This window comes from Sebastes fasciatus, chromosome 2, assembly GCF_043250625.1.
Source record: "Sebastes fasciatus isolate fSebFas1 chromosome 2, fSebFas1.pri, whole genome shotgun sequence".
Taxonomy (NCBI): domain Eukaryota; kingdom Metazoa; phylum Chordata; class Actinopteri; order Perciformes; family Sebastidae; genus Sebastes; species Sebastes fasciatus.
The window spans coordinates 36,264,950-36,283,069 of record NC_133796.1 but is presented as its reverse complement, the minus strand read 5'-3'; the positions used below and the strand labels follow the sequence as shown (position 1 = coordinate 36,283,069).

Genomic DNA, 18,120 nt, shown 5'->3' with positions numbered 1-18,120 from the left:
GTGTAGGCATAGTGTAAGGTGGAGAGCAAATCTAATAGAACTCAAAACACAACCAAACAAATCCCTGCTGGGAGGAGAGAGAGACTGAACTGACATATCCAGCCCTCTTATATCAGGAGGAGCAATTAGGAGGTGGCTCATCCTCCTGACACACCACTGCCACTCTGACTGCCTCCTACACAGGAACAGGAAAAACACACACACACACACACACACACACAATGGGCCTTTCTCATTTCCCAGTTTGTACATCCTCGATTCCTTTCCGCTCGGGACTAAGACGCGAGGAGAGGACGTGAGGAAGAGACGCGAGGAGAGAGGAGCCCAGGCAACAGGCAATTGACGTCAGTTGAATATAATGTGGAGCACACCTGCATCAGCTGGCTCGGACATCTCCGTATTCAAAGGCGTTTGCAGCAAGCCCCCGGAAAGTGCGGCAGTCGTCGATCCGGACTTTCGTAGTGGCCAAACGGCGGTACTCCAACTTCCGTGTCAGTCACGTGATGCCGTTGGGCCCAAAAATACTTTTTCCCATAGACTTACATTGGGAAAAAGACGTCTGTAACTCAGCGGATCATTTTTTTGAGGTGAATCAACTTCCCAGTACGAACAGCTAAATAGCCCTCATTTAAAAAAAATGTTTTTAAAGTTGTAAAACGCACTAATAGCCGAATCCAGAGTTATTTCACTTCCTCCGTTCATGTGAGTGTGACCCAGACCGAGGCTGGAGCACAAGCCGTGATGACGGCGTGACGAGCGGACGCTACTCCGCCAATCATCTCGGACACTACTCCGCCAAGATCCGGGTACTTTTCCAGACGGAAGTCGAGCCATTTAGGCTTCATGCGCCACTGAGCAACTCTCACAGGAATGACCGGGGCCCCGCCTCCAACCCTGTTCTTTTAATACATCCATGGTTTGCAGGCAGGCAATGCCGGCTGTATGGGTTGTAGCTGCTGCGGAAGTGGGACAATCATACATCGCATTAAATCAGAGAACGCTGGCCGTGATTGGCTGCAAGCAAAACCATACAATCTTTTTTTTCTATATCTGGGCACAAAAATGATCGATTGCATGTGTCGTTTGCCTGGAGATGTTTCGATAAAACTTGGTACTGGGTTATCAATGCGATACCTTAGGTGTTGAGTATCGGTACCCAGCCCTAATGCTGTGTGTGCAAACTCTAACAGAGTACACTATGGAGACTAAGATGTAACTACTACTGCCTATCCTCTGATTCCCAAAAATCACACTGTATAAAATCATACAACAAAATATCCGGTGGATTCATCATCTGGGGACCAGGCATGCCTTGAAGCAAAATTTCATGGCAATCCACCCAGTAGTTATTGAGAGATGTCAGTCTGGACGAACCGCTAGACATTCCTTCCCAAGGAGCCAAGGAGCTATAGCATGTCGTGTGTTAAAACAGCACTTTAGTTGCAGTGCACGTACTCCGCCAAAGTGTATTTCTAGTTAGCCGAGCAGGAAGAAGGCTAACAACACTGTACGTGCTCTGCAGAATATCATGTTGTGGACATCTGACACCTCCACCCACATCTAGCTGGATAAAAAGACCTTGAGAGATAAAAAATAATGATCCAACACATCTGTTCATATGGGAATAAGGTATATGATTTGTTGTGCATACTGCAGCATATAAGCCTGGTCTGAAGGCTGGAGCAGGTCCAGAGATGCTGCTGGTTACAATCATATAAAAGACGAACACTAAACCAACAGGATGGCCAACTTTCATTACAGTTGTAAGAAGAGACAATCTCACACACCTATGCATTAGCTCTGCCTCGCCAGAGCAGGGAGACACTTTTATGCACAAAAAAATGATGGGGGAGAGTCGACTTCACAGATACAAAGGACATTTGGCTTTACAGATACATAGTTTGAGGCTCCGCAGACAAGGCCATGCATCTTCAGCATTGGCTGTCTTCCTGCTTTGCTATCTAAATCCTCCCTGGCCCACAATCTGTCTGTGGAATACAATAGATTCGCTGACTAGCAGAAACAACTGATAATGAAAAAGGATAAGAATGAATATTGGAATTTCTCTTTGTGTTACATTTTACAGTCTGAGTTGCAGCACAAACCAACTCTTAAAAGTTCACATGATTTATGATGTCACTGCCACCACACTGTAGTAACTGGGTACGCTTGGTCATCACTTTTTTTGGGCTTGGAGCAGAGTGCCGGAGGGGTTTTGCGAGAACGTTACAAAGTTTGGTGCGTAATTCGAAGCCAACTGTGACATAAAGGCTCAAAGAGAGCAACGTTGTGAGAAGTGCAGCCAAAAACATTTTCAGAGGAGATTTTTTAATTATGTTTAATTGGGTGAAACGGAGTGAGTGGGGCAGAATTTTCCGCAGACATTTCACAATATACAAACTACTCTGGGTCTTGCCATGAGTTAGTAAATTACCCATTTTAAATCAATCACATGTATGTATATGCTTTTTTAAATTTCACATTTCATTTTCATTGTAATACTTTAACTTGATGTGTAATACCAAATCATTTGCAACGTGTTTAAAGAAAATCTTGTCATAATGATAAATTGTCAACACTCTCTCATCCCAATTCGTCACATACTGCCACTTTGTCACGACCTTTGGCGCCACCACCCTTGGTGCCACCATCCTTGGCGCCACCACCCTTGGCGCCACTTTATTTTCGGCATCAAAACCACTATATATTTTTTTTCACCTTGATTTATTACTCTCTTTTTCAGGAACGCCCTGATCACATTCACACAGTTACACATTCATACCTGGAAGCTGCCCAGTACAACCACAGTCTGATCTGCTGGCCACTGAGCAGCTCCACTGGAGCGGTTGGGGTTAAGGGCCTTGCTCAAGGGCACCTCAGTGGTGGTAATGACAGAGGGGCAAGCGCTGCTTCTTCACTTTCCCCACCCACATTTATCCTGTCCTATCCGGTCCAGGGGATTCTCCCGGCAACCTTCCAGCCAAGCTCGCCTTTAGGCCATCACCGCCCTAGCTACCCTTGGCGTCCCTTTAGGATTAGGCTACAAAACCACTATAGTTAAGTTTAGGTAGGAACTACATGGTTGGCCTTAAAACTTCTACGTTTGTAGAGTGAAAATGACACCGAACGTTGTGAACACGGGACACGAATGAACAGCTGATTGTCAAGTGAGGCACGGGACACGAACAGCGGTCTCCTGGATGAAAGCCTCGTGTTTGTTGGACCCATCCATCCATCTACCCTCCCGTCTGCCATCTGTGTGTCTTTTCGCTCTTTGCACACCAAGCCGTCAGTCGGCCGTCGGACAGTTTGGGACCGTCGGTGAGCGCCTGTCGGCCTAGTTTTTGCGGTGCACCGTCGGCTCTAGTCAGTTGGAGTTTTTTCAGCCGATTCAGCATGTTGAATCTGCGGCGGTGCCCGTCGGTGAGAGAAATCACTCTGATTGGCTGTTCAGCGTGAAGAGAAACAGACATGAGGAAAGCAAGCCAACAAGTAAAGTCAAGAGGAAAAACACAGAAGGCTCTTTTTCATCTTCATCTCATTTGATCATTCCAACGACATGGCCATCTGGAATGAAGTGGTGAGTGAGAGTGGTGTGAAAATGGTCGGCAAACGCAGCTTTGTTTCATGTACGTATCATAACATTGGCTTGTATATCCACAGTCCGCAGTCTTCCGGTAACCTTTTTTGAATGACGAATACAGACTACCCCCACCTGCTGGTGGGGAGAGTTATTTCCTCTCACGCAGGCACAGAATGTATATGTTCAAATGCAACTTGTTGGCAAAAGACAAAGACGATGTGAGGCGAAACTACGTCACCACACTCCCGGTGCACTTTCTCTGAGTGTTTACTGTTGCCGCGGATGGGTTTACATTTTAGTTAATTGAAAGTCTGGTGCGTCTCATACCAGCACTTAAGGGTGCCGTGTGCCGCGGTACTGAATTCAGATGGTCGTGACACAGCCTCGGTATTTGACGCCCTGGGAATGAGAAACGGGCTAAAATCGTTTATGGGTGGTAAATTAGTGTCTTTTGCTCAGACTCACACATGTTTTTTTTAAGTGTGCCACAATGCTAAGACTCTAGAGATAAAAATAATAACAATCATCTTCAGTTTATCTGTGTTGGATTAATTATGACTGAGTTGCAAATCCATCAGCTTCTAATTAGCAAAATCATATATGCTTTCACAACAGTCAGCTACTATCTGTTTTACTGTTGGAATAGATCGTCCTTTAACAAGAAAGGTTTAGTTTTTTTCAGCCCAACACTGTTGGCACAGCAATAAATCACCTTTGAGGAGCTTATAATGCTTCTAAAGTTCAGTTGACACAGTGTCAGAAAAGTGTCGATTCAACTCTAAGGTGCTTTTTGAAGCTCATAATTTGTGGTGCCGTTGTGCATTTTTATCAGGTCTCAAAAATCCCCCAACAGTTGAGTCAAGACCTCTCTGACATCAGACTGGATTACACAGCACAAATGTGGACTTTGTTGTGTTCACTCCTTGTACGTGTCACAGCTCCATCACATAATGTCAGGCCCTGTTATTCCCTTCCTGACCAGCAGTGGTCCTCAGTCAGCTCCCACCGCTCCCCAGTCATGTGATCATCACCTGCCAGCACACCTGCCCCTCATTCCCTCTAATCAGGCACTTATATACAGTATATACCCGCCCACAGACACCAGCCCTTTGCCAGGTTGTTCAATGTAGCATTATGCCATTGTGTTTCATCTTCCTGCCTGCTCCCATTTGGACCAGTTTGCGTTTGCTGACAGCTGACTTCTGTTCTCAACATCGACCAAGTGAACCCCACTTTTATTTCACCTGCTCCGCCTCCATGTTCTGCTTCGTGAGACAAAACATCTACCAGAACTATGACAATAAGTGGATCCAATAATGATTATACTCTCTTAAATATACGAAGACATTTTCCAATAACACAGTTCAGCGCAGAAGTCAGTCTCCGTTGGTCCCAAAAATGTAAAATAAACCCTCTTCTGCAATCACAGGAAGCACTCTTTGAGCCAGATTTGCTGAATCACTTTAAATCAAACTCAAAGTGGGAAGCAGAGGTTTTTGCCAAACTGGAATCTAATCCCAGTTTGGTCAATTTAGCCCAAAGTTGGAGGCACTTTATCACAAATTAGGTTGTTAAATGTTGTACTGTACCAAATTTCATCCAATATCCAGACTGAAGGGATCAAAACAGATGCTACAGCAAAGAACTGGTAAGAGCAAAAAAATATCTGGATTGTGTTTTAGCTTTACAGTTTGTTTAAAAAAAATGAGCCAAAGCAATTTAGACAGTCTTAACATTTTCTAAACTGTAAGTAGCAATTGTCAGAACTGTTTGATGGGACATCACAACTCTATTGCATGACTGCAAAAGGTAGTAACTCACCCAAAACACTTCATTCATGCTTCAAAACTTAGTTATTGTGTCAGTAAATTGGCCAACGCCACCAAAATGAAAAGTTGTTTTGTCATCATGTGAGTCGTCCTGGTCAAAATGTTTACATGTTTTTTTAACAATGACAGTGTCAACAACAAAGCGATTTGTATAAAAGAAACATTTCCAGGGTTGACTAAGTGCTTACTGTACTACCAGAATGTCAGTTTTTGTCTAGCTGAATGCTGTTGTGTATCACACTGAGCTTTTTAGGTTCCCATTTCAACAGCAGGTAAAGGTTTACTAGGAAAAGTCATTAGTGCACAGAAACAGGATATGTAAATGTGTGTTTATACTGCAAATATATTTGTGTAGCAATATGTTACATGTAGTATAAGTAGATTCACCTTTGAGCTTTCATGTAAAGTCAGATACAGTGAACAGAAAATTTGCCACAAAATGACATCCATGCCAAAAAAAAACAAAAAAACAATGAAAGAACCAGAGGCCTGTACTACGAAGTGAGTTCAACATACACAGGGTATCGTCTCGTTATCTGGTTTAACTTAACTAACCCTAATAAACGCGATCACGCTAAACGGTCCTACGACACTGGTTATCAACTCACTCTGCCTGTCTGTCCGCAATTCTGTAGACTTGTCCATGTTTGTGATTGGTCAGATGCTGCAAACGCCGCCCCGTTCATGTGAACACGCTCATGGCCAGCTTGAGAAACCCTGGGTTGCTTTACCGAGTTGATAACCGCCGAACCGGACCGCTTAGTGGCATCTCGTTTGTTAGGGTTAGTTAAGCCAGATAACGTCAAAATACCCTGGGTATGTTGAACTCGCTTTGCAGTACAGGCCTCTGCTGTAGTTCAGTAAAAAAACAACTAATTGTACCTCCTCACAGAACATAACACCATCTCATAGATATTCATGGAATATACACGTATGTCGGACAGATGATCTGATAACTGAATGGATCATTTTGCATGTTTCACTGAGAATCAACTCACCAACTCTTTTGATCAGCAAGACATGTGCAAGTGGTTACTGTGCAAATTGTAGACAATTGTATTGACTCTTTTGCACACACGTGCCAAAACACGTGCAATTTGCTTGAATGAATGAGAAATTCTAATCTGTTGTGATCAACAACCTAATTGTTCAGGGATTTGAGCTCATTGTTTTGAAAAAAAATTATTCTCATTTGAGAATTGAGCCAAAGCGAATGAGAAAAACTGTAATGCAAAGAGAGGGAGGTCATCAACTACTGCATCCTGGGCTTTTTTTACGTCCTATGTGAGAAGGTGGAGTTCTTCTCCACTTCAAAAAGATTTAATGTAAATGTAAACGTGCCACAAAAGACGTCAAATCAAAACAGAGTGACACACCCAAAACCCAACATGACTTCATTTTCCATTTTCTTTTTTTCGGTCTGACACCACATTGAAATTCTTTCTGCAGAGTTATGTCACAGGACAGGCACTGGTAAAGTACGCTTCTCTGATCTCTGACAGCATCATTCCCTTTTTATAGTGTAGCTGGCACTGCAGGGTTCTAATAAAAAGTGGAGTTGCACACATGCTGATAGATCTTATTACTGTTGGAGTAGAGGATAAAATTTGTAATTGTGAAACCTTCAGAAACACATGGGCAACAGCGACAGACAATGTTGAATTATGCTCTTTCAATTATTGTTATTATTGAGGTTAGAGACAGACATGATGAGCAGTGAGGCATTTCTCTCCATCCTAAATCCGACTGATGCACATTGCAGATCCTGTTTTATGTAAGACTTATGTAACAAAACTTCTGTTTTTGTATTAATAATATGACATTTTAAACAGAATCAGAAACAGAAGGCCTGCGCATACAAGGAATTTGGTGTTTTGTAAATAAATTGGGGATCTAAACCTATTTTTAATAATGAATTTACCACCTAAAACTCTCCTCTGCTCTGCTCAATCTTTAATTTATGCAGGTTACAACCCTGACTGATCACTCATGCAGTGGAAAAATGAGAGCAGGACTCCTCAGAGGTAGGTGATGCTGTAACGTCTGCTGTTTCCACTGGAAAGATTGTGCACGCATCGAGTGGAATTGTGGGTTTAGCAAATTAGCTCACTCTTAACATGTTAGATCTTGAGATATATAAGATCATATTCCCTCGGGGCATTGCATTCGTGACTAAAGCGGCTTAAGCGTACTGGAAAAAAGCATCACTTAGTTAGAATGGCATTTCTTGGATCAACATATTAAAATATGTCTTTAAATTACTGGATCACTGTTTCAAACATATTCTTTTATTTCCAAAAGTAGTTATAATCAGTGCAGCACAGGGGAAAAAATGTAGACAAAGTACAGGTCTATACTGAGACAAAGCTTTCCGACTCTCAACAGGTGATCATCACATGTATTTCTATTTCCTTTCAACTGAGCTGGAACTTGTAATTTGATGCCAGCAGGCAACTAAAACAAACAGGTGGTCACTAAAGGAAGCGCAGCGAACATGTGGTTATGCCTCCTGAATTTAGTCTATGTGCTTCCAACTACACAGGCCAGACATACTGTATGCATTACAAGATTATTTCTGGTGTTAAATAATGACTCTTACACTTTGTTATATTGTTCAATAAAACAATGATCAATTGCAGATTAAAAAGAGCAATTAAAGCCTTTTAAATTCAATTCAATTTGTATTCTTAGATATGTTTCAACTGTTGGCAGGGATAAAGTGGAGAGTAAAGAGAAGCTATTTCTAACAGTAAATAACTGTTATTATAGGCAGTGGAGGAAGAAGTATTCAGATCCTTTACTCAAGTACAAATGGCAATACCACAGTGTGAAAGCAATCAGAAACAAGAGTATTATGAACAAAATGTAGTTAAAGCATCACAAGTAAAAGTACTCAGCAGAAGAACGACCCCTATCAGAGTTATATCATTATACAGTAGAATATTATATTATCTGATGATTAATAGTGATGCCTAAACATGTAAACAGTATTTTAATTTTTTTTGCAGGTTGACGTGGAAATGTTTGAACTACTTTCCTACTGTTGGGCAGTTTAATCTATAACAGTGCATCATATTTTGCAATCTTATGTTTTGTGTGTAAAATTTTAATCAGAATGAGAAATACTTTATTGATCCCCAGGGGGAAATTGGGATGTAAAAGTTGCTCTTATATAACATAAAGAAATGTAAGAAAATAGAAATAATAACATGTAAATTATGTGCATAATGCTACAATATATAAACCACGATATCTGTAGCCTAGAGAAATATAAATAAATAGTAAAAATATGAATAAGAAATGAGAATATAAGAAATATGTGCATTAAATACATACAATATATAACCACAGTGCAAATAAGTAAACACAAAATGCTGAGAAGTGGGATCTATTATAAGTGTGTTAACTATAAATGCAATTTTAGTATAAATATGAATTAAATAAGAATATTTCTTGAAATGTACAGTATAAATGCTGTATTAATGCCAGGGTATTGCACAGTTGAATTATTGCACAAATTATTGTACAGTAATCTGTAAAATAACCAGTAACCATGGCTGAGAAATAGGCCTACATGTAGAGGAGTAAAATGTATAAACTAACTGCCTCTAAAATATAGTGGAGTTAAAGTAATAGAAAAGTAAAGTATAAAAATGTAAACACTGAAGCTAAGTACAAAAATTGCACTTTAGTACAGTAGCCTACTTGAGTAAATGTACTTAATTATGGATGTAGTATTTTACCAGGGGCAGGAGGAGACAATCCTGCACATTGTAATATAATCCAATATATTAGCCTGTAATACTACATTTGTCTTTTTTTCTTTCATTTATCATGTTAAGCTTTTTATTCATTATTAGCCTATATATATTGGCTACATTTACTGCAAATTGTTTCTGATATTTTGTCTTTTTGTGTTTTTGCATACATTTTGTGTTTGCACTGTAACAGTTTAATTAAAAGATAATACATAAAAAAATACGTTGTTTCTAATATTTTGTTCAACTCATCTTTGGGGAGCAAAACTTGAAATCAAATGTAATAATCTGATCCAATACAACAATGCAACTAAAGTCTAAAGAATTACATGTAAAAAAATAACACAGTGGGTAGAAATGGAGCAAATATGATTTTTGAAATGACCTGTGATTGGCCAGTTTGTAGATTTTTTAAAGCCTGAAAACAGAGCCATGAGGAGGAGCAATAGTCTAGTTATCTCTCAGAACACTTGAATTACAATATGCTGAAAGGTTATTATGGAATTGTTGCCCAATGATGCCAAAAATATACTGCCTACTGCAAGATTAATTGTAAAAAATAAAAAATTCTAATTTTTTTTCTTTGGGGGCAAAACTATTAAACACACTTTTAAACAGTATCATTCAATCAAATAATGTATCCTAATAATCCAATCTAATACAACAAAGCAACAGAAGTCTAAAAAATATCTGGCAACTACTGTTAAATACACATTTCTGCCACATGTCACCAGGTGTTTAAAAATAACAAGTTTTCTAAAAGTAGGCCTACTATAATTACAGGACTGTTGTGTTGGATTGTGTTTCACATGTTATACATGTGGTCAACTTGTTTATTCCTCAATCCCTCTCATAACTTTTCTAACCATCTACGCCAGCTTGTCCCGGTTGTGTGCACTACCACTGGTCTGCTGCAGACTGAATGCAGCCTTTTAAAGTGACGGAGCGGCTGTAACCTGAGAGCAGCAGCAGTAGAGCAGCAATAGAGGAGGAGGTTTTATTATTAGCAGCCAAAAAGCTGAAGCGCGGCACTTGAGACATCCAGATGTTGCGTTTGAGGCACCGAGAGAGGAGTCGGGAGAGTACAACTGTTTCCACACTGAAACTAACTCTCATACATTAGTGTTCCTGTTCACCAGCAGCAGTGATGGAGGCTGGCCGGCTGCACTAGAGGAGGAGAAGAGAGGCTGCTTTTGAAACATTTTCACGCCACTTTGTATCTGTTTGGGACAAAGAGGACATTGTGGAGGACACTGAGGAGGACGTGAAGCGGCTACAACTAAAACTGCGCAGTTTGGACGTTTAAAGCTGACTGAAATGTTCGTGTTGGAGTTAAATAGTCCCTCAGGCTGACTCTGTCGCTGAAATAACGTGTTAATATTTCATATTTAGTGTGTTTTGTGGGACATCATCATCATGTCTGTCCTCTACTTGCTCCTGTGCACCGGGCTGTTCTCGCTACCGACGTGCGGAGCGTTTTTCCGCGGACCGCTCCAACCGGAGATGTCTAACGGGACCTTCCACCACTACTTCGTGCCGGACGGAGACTACGAGGACAACGACGACCCGGAGCATTGCCAGATGCTCTTCAAGATGACCGACGAGCGAAAGTGCGGTTTGGCCGAGGACCAGGACGCCGTGATCCGGGACGACTTCACCATCATCAAGCGGCAGATCGAGGACTCGGCCCGGGTGCTGGAGGGCATCGGTAAGAGCATCTCCTACGACCTGGACGGAGAGGACAACTACGGCCGGTACCTGCGGAGGGAGACGGCGCAGATCGGAGAGGCGTTCACGAACTCTGAGAAGTCTCTGCTGGAGCTGGAGGTGAAGTTCAAGCAGAGCCAGGACAGCGAGCTGAAAGAGGAGCACCGGCTCAACGACGATTTCCTCAACATGGTAGTGCACACCAGGGACGTCCTGAAGGACACGCTGGACATCTCTCTGGGACTGAAGGACAAACACGAGCTGCTGTCTCTGATCATCCGCAGCCACGGCACGAGGCTGAGCCGGCTGAAGAACGAGTACATGAAGTTCTGAGAGAGAAAGTAGTCCCTACAGGTCTCACTACAGTAGTAGTAGTATGTTATTGTTTTATATGGTGACCACGAGGCAGAGGCAGAGCAGTCATATCAGGGATAAAAACACAACTTAAAGGGTCAGTTCACCTAAATTACAAAATAACATATTTTCTCGCTTAATTCATGCGCAGTGGTTCCCTACTTGGAGTCCCTCTAATTGGTCAAAAGATAGTCGATATATCTTCAGTCTCAAGGCGGTTAATGTGATAGGAAATAAGAAAAAAAACTATTGTAAGTTTATTTTCGGACTTATTTTATCTAAGCTTTTTTTCTTGTGAAATACTCGACAGTTAACCTTTTTTGTTGCTGAAAATTATTCAAATTAAACAATCTGCTCACAACTCACAGTCATAAGCGACCCTTGATGAGGGGTTGCGGGTACACACTGCTTCACTTTAAAGTATCAGAAATAATTTTTTTTAAAAAAGGTAGGGATCCACTGCTCTAGAGGTAGACTATGTAGTCATGCATATTGTTTTGGTTGAATTTGCCCGGGTTTTGTGATATGTCTCCTGGATTACCAAAAGGGCAACTGCACCGAGACCCCCAAAAGCCTCCCATATTCACTGCGTGTCAATTGTGATTTGGTTATTTGTAAATTGTGTTGCAGATATAGGCTACTGAAGTATAATATCAACAATGATGGGTTTCCTACATTATTACCCGATCTCACGGTCCTGTTTTGTGAAGGGGTCGTGTGTCAGCATCTGTTATTTTAGTTTATTGTGCTCATTTGGTCCACTTTCCTAAATGAAGTTGTGCTCCAAATAATAAAAATATAATATTGTGAGAGAAACAAAGTATATTCCATTTACATCCGTTCCATTCATGGCAGAAATCTCTGTGAGGGCTGATATAAAAACCTGGGCATATACAACCAAAACTATCTCCATTGCTAGGAACTGCTAAGAAAATGTGTTGTTTTGAGCTTTTAAAAAGTCTGGTGGACTGTATCTGACACCAACAAGCTTACTTTCTATAAAAAGACTGAGGAGTGGGCAATGATACCTCTTTCACAGTATATGCAATTTTATATGACAATATTATGATACATTTTCTGGAAAAAGCCAACTGAGAAAATGTTAAGGGATACAATAACCAGAAAGGAATGACTGTTTTTGGCTGACCCAGCAAACTAAATTCCTAACGAAGTACTGCATCATATTGATGCAAAAGATCATATAAAAATCCAATATTGCCATAAAGTGGTCCCAATGCACCCAGAGATATTAAAGAGCCACCGAGGTATAAACAGTAAAATCACTAGACAAATATATATCATCTGAATGTGTAAATCGTCATATTGCCCACTCCTAGAGCCCATTGTAATGGTCATTACGCACCATAAAACACACTATAGTAGTTAAATATTTTTATTGAAAAATGGCTGAAGAGTAATTACAGTAATATTTTATAAGAAATGATGTATGGCATTATCCGTCCGTTGGTCACTTTTGGTAAGTGCGTTAAATTTACCCGTAAACAGTCGCAGGTTTGTGCGTGTGTGTTTGTAAGTGTGTGTGTAAAACAACGACTTCAAATATGAGTCAGCCAATCCAAAAAAGTGAGAACAGGAACTATCAGTTTTCATAACACTAGTACTGTAGTCAGATGAATGGTTTTCCAAACTCATTCAGTACTCTGTGACCTAAAAAACGGAGTGAGGAGTGAGTTTTGGAGCGATTCATTTGAGGATTAAGTAACATTTTGGACACGCTGGACAGCCTATGTGTCAGTGTTCATATCCACTAGTGACTGCTATGTGTTAGGTTTGAGTTTGACCCAAAAGTTGGATAAATGAGTTTTTTGAATGAACTCGTCACATAGCAGTAAAGCAGGGGTGGACCTCATATAGTAGCCTGGTTTAAAGCTCCTACAGTAACACGAGCAGCTGTTGTTGTTGCTCTGTTATGACACTCCAGATGAATGTTTCTAAGAATATCCAAGAATGTTTACATATGGACACCTATGTTGTATTTTTTTTTTTCTTTATAGGATATAGCAGACTTTGCACAATACTTTTCCGGTGCTAAAGGTTGTGACATGATTTTTAAATACAAGACCGTTACTGTGCTGTTCTGCACAGGCAGTATAATCTTGGAAAATGTACAGTGTATTATTAGAAGTAAGTAAATACTGTGAGTACCAATATCTTTATTAAAAAATACCGTAACATGTATTCATTGTTTATATAAAGTTTTGAAATAGAGCTGCATATATATATTCTTGTTTACCTTGTTAAGATGCGTGGTGAGATGTAATACCCTGACGGATAAGACTGCAGGCAGCACTCGTGGACTTCAATGTCAAACACCAATCTGTGCGACAATATTCTTAATGGATTGTGGTGTCTTCTTAAATAAAGAGTTTGTGTTTGAAGTGTTGTTGCAAGAGCATGTTTTATAGATAGATAGATAGATAGATAAATGTAGATAGAGAGAGAAGGAAAATTAAAACACCATAGCAGTTACATTAAAATACAAGACAAAAAAACTGATTAAAAATCAAACAAGTTACATATTAAAGGTCCCATATGGTAATTTGTAATTGGGATTTCCCTGTCCTTTTTTATAATAAAGCAGGTTTTTAAGTATCGAAATTCTCAATCCATGGAGAAATACAAAAACTGTGCCTTTAAACAAGCCATCAGGATTTCTGTACATTTGTGATGTCACAACTATGCAATATTTAGACTATTGGTGCTTTCAAATGGGGTCATGTTTACCATGTTCACAAGAAGAGTCCATATGAACGCCCCCCCTCTTGTGAAGTGGAAAGTTTCTGAAAGCTCCGACAAGTTGTGACATTGTCAGAAATGGCGGAGCCCATGGAAGTTATATTTTCGGTGCATAATAAGTTAATATATTTTAATTTTAGTTGTATATTTTTCGTTGTAATTTTCTAATACGTATGTCTGTGGAAAAGGTTGATATTCCCAACAGCTTCCTATGTTGTAAACACAACTCGTGAGTTTCATTTGAAGGCACCATATGATTGACATCAGCTCACAGGAAGTAAACATGGACCCAAGCTGTTGCCTAGTAATGCAATTCCGTTGATATTTGCTAAAAACGGAGCGTTTCAGACAGACAGAGGGTAAATACATATTCAGGCAGACAGTATGAGGGGTATGAGGATAGTATGATTTTTTTATCATTACAGCATGTAAACATGTTCTAGTAGAAAAACAAAATATATATACTATACTATACTATATATAATAATATATAATATAAGTATGAATCTGAAAATTAGCGTGGTATGGGACCTTTAAACCTGCAAGTTTTATTCAATGTTCTTGATGTGCTAAGAGCAGAGTTGTAAAGTCTGATAGCACCCGGCAGGAATGATCTCCCATAACGCTCGTTTACACACCGGGGTTGAATAAGTCTGTTAAAGGTGCTCTTTATGGCTGTCATGCTGTGTAGGGGGTGGGAGGTGTTATCCATTATCGCCAGCACTCTGTCCTCCGCCAACTCCTCCATTTTGGAGCCAATGACAGACCTAGCCTTCTTTACAAGTTTACTCAGTCTGTTGACATCCTTTGCTTTGATGCCCTCGCCCCAGCACACAACATAGAAGATGGTACTCACAATAACAGACTGATAAAACACGGGGAGTGCTAGAACAGGCTGCCACTAGCATGCACGCCGCCATCTTGGGTCACATTTCCTTAGAACGGTGATTCTCAAAGTTGGGTCCACTCTGTCAGGGTAAACAATTTGCTATAAATTATAAAATTATGCTGCATCATTATCTACAGATGGGGACCATTTGCACCAATAAAACAAGCATACCACCAACGTTAGCCTTGGGCCAGTATAAACACTGATTGTGACACACAAATTCATTATTCTTAAGTTGAAGCACAAACTGAAGTCAGCTTTAGAGTGGTAAGTTTAAAGATCTGGATTTGTTAGGACTATGCCAGTCTTTCTACTGTTCATTTTCTGAAAGCTTTTATTTAGGGATGTGAAAGTTAACGTGATAAAAACGCGTTAACGCAAATTCGTTTTGACGTCACAAATTTTTTTAACACAAACAATCTTTCGGGGGATATAGCGGGCTCAGTTTTAAAGCTAGTGAAGATACTGGTATCATATGAAACTAGAAAAACCTAATGAATCCATTGCTACCAACCATGTCATGTTGGCTTGTCGTGAAGGAGCTTAAATAACGCTCCAAACTTATTTATCCCAAATCTAATAGGTGCAAGAACAGAACAAGAAGGATAAAATAAACTTTATTAAGACCGACGCATCCGAAACATGGAGCTCAAATTGAGCTTGTGTTCTGTTACTAAAATATAAAATTATTAGGGCTGTCAAAGTAAAGATAATAATGCATTAACGCAACTTGTGATTTTTAGGTTAGGTTTACGTTTTTTGGTGAAGGTATTAACATCATATGAAACTAAAAAAACTTAGGAATCCATTGGTACCAACCATGTCATACTAGCTTGTTGAGAAGGAGCTTAAATAACGCTCCAAACTTATGCTAAATTTTGGCGAGGAAAAACTGTCATGGCCATTTTCAAAAGGGTACCTTGACCTCTGACCTCAAGATATGTGAATGAAAATGGGTTCTATGGGTACCCATGAGTCTCCCCTTTACAGACATGCCCACTTTATGATAATCACATGCAGTTTGGGGCAAGTCATAGTCAAGTCAGCACATTGACACACTGACAGCTGTTGTTGCCTGTTGGGTTGCAGTTTGCCATGTTATGATTTGAGCATGTTTTTATGCTAAATGCAGTACCTGTGAGGGTTTCTGGACAATATTTGTCATTGTTTTGTGTTGTTAATTGATTTCCAACTAGAAGTGCACTCGAAGAGCGCAGACCTCCGCCAAGGCAGGTTTCATGTTTGTCGCTAGTTTATTGAAATGTTTCTATTTATCACAAGGTCTGAAGTATTTAGGATGAAAAGCTTAAGAATACAAATAGTTCCAAAGGCATCTAAGAGTACAGATGGTAGTTAGCATATGTTTAATCAGTGTTTATTTAGATAAAGAGGGGGTCATTGGAGAATAGTCTCCCCTGTAAAGGGTCCCTGGCCCCAAAACGTTTGAGAATCCCTGCCTTAGAAAACTATGATTTGGTCTTGGGTCGAAACATTCATCCTTTCCAGTTATTACTGGTCTCTTCTAGTCACTAATAACATAAAAGTGAGATTAAATGATTCCTTATTTTGCTAAGAATTCCTACAGAGGTCCCCATCCTCAAAGTGTCAGTAGCACTATACCACTGGGAGTGCGTGCTGTATTGCCACGTGCACCGTAATTACAAAGTTCCCCTCCATGTTTGCTTTACAAGGTTTTGAGGTCTGCTGTAAATTATATACACAGCCCTCCTATGGGCGCTTTGAAGGAGGAAGCTGGTTGTTGGTATTTATGAGGAACAGACATGTAAGGAAGTTGTGTTGAGAGGTGCGGTGGGGCTTACAAACAACTTGTTTTTTGTCCCGTATTCGTCACCAGTGCTGAAAGTGCTGAAAACAACATTTTTTTGAGATACTTCAGCCTTTTAAAGTCGTGAATACGCTTGAGTAAACAGTTAGAGGTTTTGAGTCAAAGGAATTACTATCCACAACTCCGTACCGCACTGAAAAGTGCCAACTGATATGTAACATGGCAAAGTACAGTATGACGGTTGCAATTGTGGTTACACACACTCAATAGATACTTTGAGCCCACTGATTACTGATTACAATGATGAGGCAACATAAAATACAGCAAAAACCCTTAGCTTGCATTGTATGTTTCCAGTAGAGGGGAAAACCCCTGGTTTTTTTCATTTAGATAGATGGATTATTGGCATCACACAGAGGAAAAAACATTTATGTAACATAGGTTTGAAAGAGTCGAGGTATCATGAGACTTCTGCTTCAACTATCATCCTACTTTGTGGTAGTGTTGCGTAAGGTAAAAAAAAACAACCTTAACCCAGGCTATGGTTTAGATAAATCATTAAAGTGAATTTATGATGGAAGTTATCATTTACAGGTTGGCACAACATTATGTAACTTCTGAACCAGGATGTTTTGATTGGTGCAGTCAGTATACCAGATAGAAATCTGACACAAAACACATCAGTGTACTGTAACAGATGTTTAGCATCGATCACGTCTTTTGCACATTTTATTCTGCTACAAAAATAATGTGAAAATACAATACTCCTAAAATGATTGATTCCAAAAATGTCTAATATTTCCATCTATGTTTAATATCTCTCTTTCTCTCTCTCAGGTTTACATGAAAGTTGACTATATGCTTGAACCAATACCACAAAGTCGTCCATTACATGATACGACTATCAGTGTTACCGATATTGTTGTTGTTCATGAACGTGTGTGCTGATGTTAGTTACAGAGGTGACAAAGGTGAGTTGTATAATCCTCACCTACCCTCACAAACTCTGTTATATTATAACTTGACCTGTTAACTTGACCACAGTGACAGTATCTTATCCCGGGTTAATAATTGCAAAAAAATCTATAAAATTTATACTCAGACGTTAGCAGGTGTTACTTGGTTAGAAGACGGTTCTTCACATCCATTGGGTGCTGGTCATCTTCCAGGAACCTGCAAAGAAATGTAAGAGGTATGACTGAATGCTAAAAAACTTTACATTACTTTCAGTATGGATTAATGTGGAGATGGGTTTCTTGATTAATTGAGCAATGTCAGAAAATAATGACTGACTATACTGAACACAATTTCCCGGAGCCCAAGGTGGTGTCGTTAAATTCCTTGTTTTATTCAACCATCAGTCTAAATGTGTTTATTGTCATATATGACAAATTAAAGCAGGAAATCGTCACATTTAAGAAGCTGGAGCCAGTGATTTATTTGCCAGATAAATAACA

At 39.9% G+C, this 18,120-nt stretch overlaps 2 protein-coding genes across 2 annotated transcripts in view; both read left to right on the top strand.

The window, feature by feature from the left end:
- Positions 1–10,084: 10,084 nt before the first annotated feature.
- fibinb (fin bud initiation factor b) lies at positions 10,085–13,630 on the top strand. Its single transcript, XM_074622389.1, has one exon. It carries the CDS (start codon positions 10,587–10,589, stop codon positions 11,208–11,210), a length of 624 nt encoding a protein of 207 aa, XP_074478490.1. The 5' UTR covers positions 10,085–10,586; the 3' UTR covers positions 11,211–13,630.
- Positions 13,631–17,802: 4,172 nt separating this feature from the next.
- The window catches only part of bbox1 (butyrobetaine (gamma), 2-oxoglutarate dioxygenase (gamma-butyrobetaine hydroxylase) 1), a 33,855-nt gene continuing 33,537 nt past the window's right edge, over positions 17,803–18,120 (top strand). Inside the window, exon 1 of the mRNA XM_074622377.1 lies at positions 17,803–17,855. The gene's annotated coding sequence lies outside the window, so the exon portion shown is untranslated. The remainder of the gene's footprint in view (positions 17,856–18,120) is intronic.